This window comes from Microtus ochrogaster, chromosome 7, assembly GCF_000317375.1.
Source record: "Microtus ochrogaster isolate Prairie Vole_2 chromosome 7, MicOch1.0, whole genome shotgun sequence".
NCBI classification, from domain to species: domain Eukaryota; kingdom Metazoa; phylum Chordata; class Mammalia; order Rodentia; family Cricetidae; genus Microtus; species Microtus ochrogaster.
In genome coordinates this window covers 71174024-71178352 of record NC_022014.1, presented here as the reverse complement: position 1 = coordinate 71178352, position 4329 = coordinate 71174024, and the positions used below count along the sequence as shown (strand labels likewise).

At 47.0% G+C, this 4329-nt stretch overlaps 1 protein-coding gene across 2 annotated transcripts in view; it reads left to right on the top strand.

Annotated features, from left to right (window-relative positions):
• The first annotated feature begins 656 nt into the window (after positions 1-656).
• Kat7 (lysine acetyltransferase 7) overlaps positions 657-4329 on the top strand; it is a 38565-nt gene continuing 34892 nt past the window's right edge. The window contains exon 1 of one of the 2 annotated variants that reach the window (XM_005350611.3): positions 657-832. In XM_005350611.3, the coding sequence (XP_005350668.1) occupies positions 818-832 (15 nt within the window). In that variant the 5' untranslated portion in view covers positions 657-817. The remainder of the gene's footprint in view (positions 833-4329) is intronic. The other variant, XM_005350612.3, reaches the window with a different exon arrangement.

Here is a 4329-nt window from a genome sequence, read left to right as displayed (position 1 = left end):
GCTAAGTCGGGGGCGTTTCACCGCAGGGCTAAACTGGGAATTCTTTGGCGCCAGGGCGTTCGGAGAAGAGCTCTGCACCATCCTGGAACGTGAACGTAACTTACTTGCTGTTTTCTTAATGCAAGGGCAATGTCCCCTCTACCAGACAGGAAACTCGGTGGCCGACAGAACCCTGTCAATCCTTTATTCAAGCCCTCATTGACCCTACTCCGGAACACAGAATAGGTCTCAGAACAGTTCCGTAGACAAAATAGTTCTTCCCAACTCCGAGACGACCTTTGATCGACTAGGAGACAAAAGGGTTAAAGCTCGACAACCTGATGGATTCTGGGGTTTTCCTTCCTCCACGGCAGAAATTAAACGACCCAGGAAGGGAGATTTCGCTCAAGGTAAAGATGAAAACGGTTAACTTCAACTGTCAGACGTCTGCCCCAAACAATGATGGCTACCTAATCCCACAAAGGTTGCCACACACCTAACTAAAAATGGCTGGCCCAAGGCTTCACTATCGGGGTGTTTTCCTGCCCAACTCCAAAATGGCGCTCACTGGCCTCTCTACAAGTTGCAAACTTTCCCAGTATCCTCTCTGGCTTAATCGTCAGGTGACGCGAGCCTCAGCCGGAAGTGAAGGAAAAAGCGCTTCAGCCCGCGGCGCCTGCGCAGAAGGCTCCAGACGCTGAGAGGCAGGAGGCACTTGGGATCGTCCGCAGGGTTTGGGACTGCTACAGAGGCCGCCACGGAGCCCGCCGGAGCCACCGTTCCTGCTGCTGCTGCTGCCGCCGCCCGAATCGGAACCGTCGGGCTGCAGCCGCCGGCAATGCCGCGAAGGAAGGTGAGAAATGGCAGAGGAGGGATGGCGGGTTTCTAAGGCGAGGCGGTTTGAGTAACGTGACGCAGCTGGCCACGCCTCGCCGTGGTCGGCTTCCAACTTCCCGCTCCCCCGAACCCGGCCTAAGCACCCTGTCGCCTCTCGGTACCAGAGAGAAAAATGTGGGCCCGACCCTGGTCTCGGCCTATGCTTGTAGCTATTCCCGCCCTCTGCTTGCCTGGGTCGGAGGCGTTCTTCTTGTTAATTGGTCGCCGAAGCGTCTGGAAGGATATTGATTGGGTGGTGACGCCGCCTATTTGGGCTCAACGGTCACCTCCCCGCGTGCGTGGGCGGCGTCTGGGTCTGGCCCCGGTGCTCTGCGACTGGCTGTGGAGGATGCTCGCCCTTTTCCTCATTGGCCCAGCGTCGCAGTCTGTTCTTGTGGCGGGTGCGGTTTAGCAAGGCCCGGATTGGGTCGCCCGAGGCCCCGTTCTTCCGGATAGAGATGGCGATAGGCGCAAAGACGCGTTTTGGAGAGCCCACTTTGCCCACCAGGTGGGGAGCACAACAAAACAGAGGAATGGGTGATGCCCACTCCCAAGGGGTGCCTCGCAGGCTTGTAGCATCGCAGACGCCGTCTTCTCCTGACTCAGTTTGACATTGCCTGGAAAGTACATTTTGGAAAAATAGCAACGCAAGACTTGATAGAGTTAGAAGGGTTTTTTTGAATTTTGAAATCATACAGGAAATATGTGATCGTGTGTGGTGCGTGCTCTTGAGCGTGCGCGTGCGGGTGCGGGCGACTGACGGTGTATGCCTGAGCAGGCTATCTTCCTGTATGGCTTGCTTACTGAGCCAGAAGCTAGGTTTTCTGGCTTGCAGCAGGCTCTCAGGACCCACCTGTCTTGTCTCCCCAGTGGTAGTGTTCTAGGCTCGGGCACGCTGGGGAATCTGTATTGAGGCTTTTATGCTGACATCTAAAGCCGGCTCTCCAGCCCCGACCCTGCTCATTGCATTCTACAACTGAATATAGGAGGGACAGCTGACCTGCATCCAGGCCACTTGTCAAGCGCAGGCAAGCCGGAACTGCAGAACAGATATAAAGCAGTTCCGCAGATGTTCGCTGACCTCTTGCCACTAGTCACTAGGAATTCAGAAAGTAGGGGTGATCCCTGGTTTATGGGTATCACAGCTGAGTGGAGAACGCAAAGAGGTAACCACAGAAGGCTGCAGTACAGGCTCAGCTGGAAATTACGCTGTGAGGAAGCAGTTAACTCAAATGGCGAAGAGCTGGCTATCAGGGTGAAGCCCTGAAGAATTGGTAGAAGGTCGTGGATTCCCATCTGGTTCGTTGGATGAGGTGACTTTAAAGATTGCCTCTTATTTTAGTGCTACTCTGTGACTCTGGAGCCAGATTATGAATGAAATACATGGATGGATAGATGGTTGGTATTCCTGTTTCTGCAGAAATCATTCTTCATGGAGGCTTTCCAAGTTGAATATTTACATTAATGTCTTTTAAAATGACTGAGTTGACAAGTTGTGTTTATGACCAAATACAAGAGACATGCATATTGGTACATTGGAAGAGGTCCGGTCTCCTTTTAGCATTTTCCAAATAACTAGAGTCCTGGAAAATGTAAATTCTTACTGGGCATTATGGCAGTAATACCCTTTAATCTAAGCACTTGGGAGGTGGATCTCTGTAGTTTGAGGTACACCCCTATAGCCCTAGTATTCTAAAGGTTGAGGCTAGCCTAAGCAATATAGCAAAATCCTATCTCAACAACAACAAAGCCCCAAATGTAAATATGTTAGTATCTTGTCTGATGGCAGATCTGTCCTAAATTATCCTTAGGCTACTTAATTTTTTTATATATCTTATTCAGTGTAGTACTACAGTTCTATTTGCATTAAAAATATTAATGTGTTTAATGAGGGGGTTATTTGTAGGACATATGTGTTCTTTCTAAAAAATCTAAAGACTTACCGAGTAGTGTTGTTAAACCAGGTGGATCTCTGTGTGTGACCTGGTCTACAGAGCTAGTTTCAGGACAGCCAGGGCTGTTACTCAGAGAAACCCTGTCTCGAAACCCTCCCACCCCCAAAAATCTAAAGGATTTTTAACTCCAAACATACTTGGCAGCTTATTCTTTGAATAATGAATTTGACCTAGAGCTAGGGTGAGCTCAGTGATACATGGTTAGTGCCTTGAAGCCCCAAGTTTAGTCCCAGTGCATCCTACTCCCTGCCCTGCCAAAAATATTAGGGCTTAAGTTTGAGGTGTTGAAGTGATTTCAGCAAATTTTCTTCTATTTCTGGCTTAGAAAGGGGCATAGTGTAAGTGCTTAAATGATAAAAGTAATCTTCATGGCTAACCACCCTGCTGGAGGCTAACTGACGATTATGACTGGGATGGGAGGTGACTTTTTAAAAACCTGACATATGGGACTGGAAAGAGGGCTCAGTGGTCCAGAGCTTTTGTTGCTTTTACAGAGGGCCTGGGTTCTGTTGCTCATAGCCATTTATGACTCCAGTTTCAGGGGGTTTGACAACGTCCTTTGACCTCTAAGGACATGTATGTGATACACAGACATGCTGACAAAGCTGTCATACATATAGAATAAAATAAATGGGGGCTGGAGAGATGGCTCAACAGTTAAGAGCACTGGCTGTTCTTCCAGAGGTCCTGAGTTCAGTTCCCAGCACCCACATGGTGGTTCACAACCATCTGTAATGAGATTTGGTGCCCTCTTCTGGCATGCAGGCATATATGTAGACAGAATACTGTATACATAATAAATAAGTCTTTAAAAAATGTAATTTCTTTTTTTTAAAGATTTATTTATTAAGTATACAGTGTTCTGTCTATCTGTATGTTCTGTAATTTCTTTTAAAACCTGGTTTGACTACCTATGAGTCTTTAGTATAAATTCCTTTTCCAGCACTTATAACACCCATGTATAGAAACTTCAAGGACAGGTGACTCAAAATAATTTGTGTCTTTTTTCTTAATTTTTTTTTTGAGATTAGAGTTATAGACCATGTTTGTTTGATGTGTTTTTTTTAAGATTTTTTTTTGTGTATAATGTATGTGTGTATATATACTTGAATGTATATAGATTTACCACATATATGTAGGTAGGTACCTGTAGAAGCCAAATGAACTTGTTGAAGCTCCTAGAACTGGAGTTATAGGCAGTTGTGAGTCACTATGTGGGTGTTGGGAATCAAACCCAGGCCTCCTCAAAAAAGCAGCATATGTTCTTAAACAGTGAACCATTTTTCCTACCCCAAGACCATATTTTAAAATGATGTATTTTTTAATGTGTTGTTTTGTTTTGGGGTCAGGGTCTTTCTGTATGTCACTCTAGATGTTCTGGAACTCACTTATATAGATAGATCAGGCTGGCCTGGAACGCAAATAGATTTTCCTACTTTTACTGGGATTAAAGGCATGCACCAAGCCGGGCGGTGGTGGCGCACGCCTTTAATCCCAGCACTCGGGAGGCAGAGGCAGG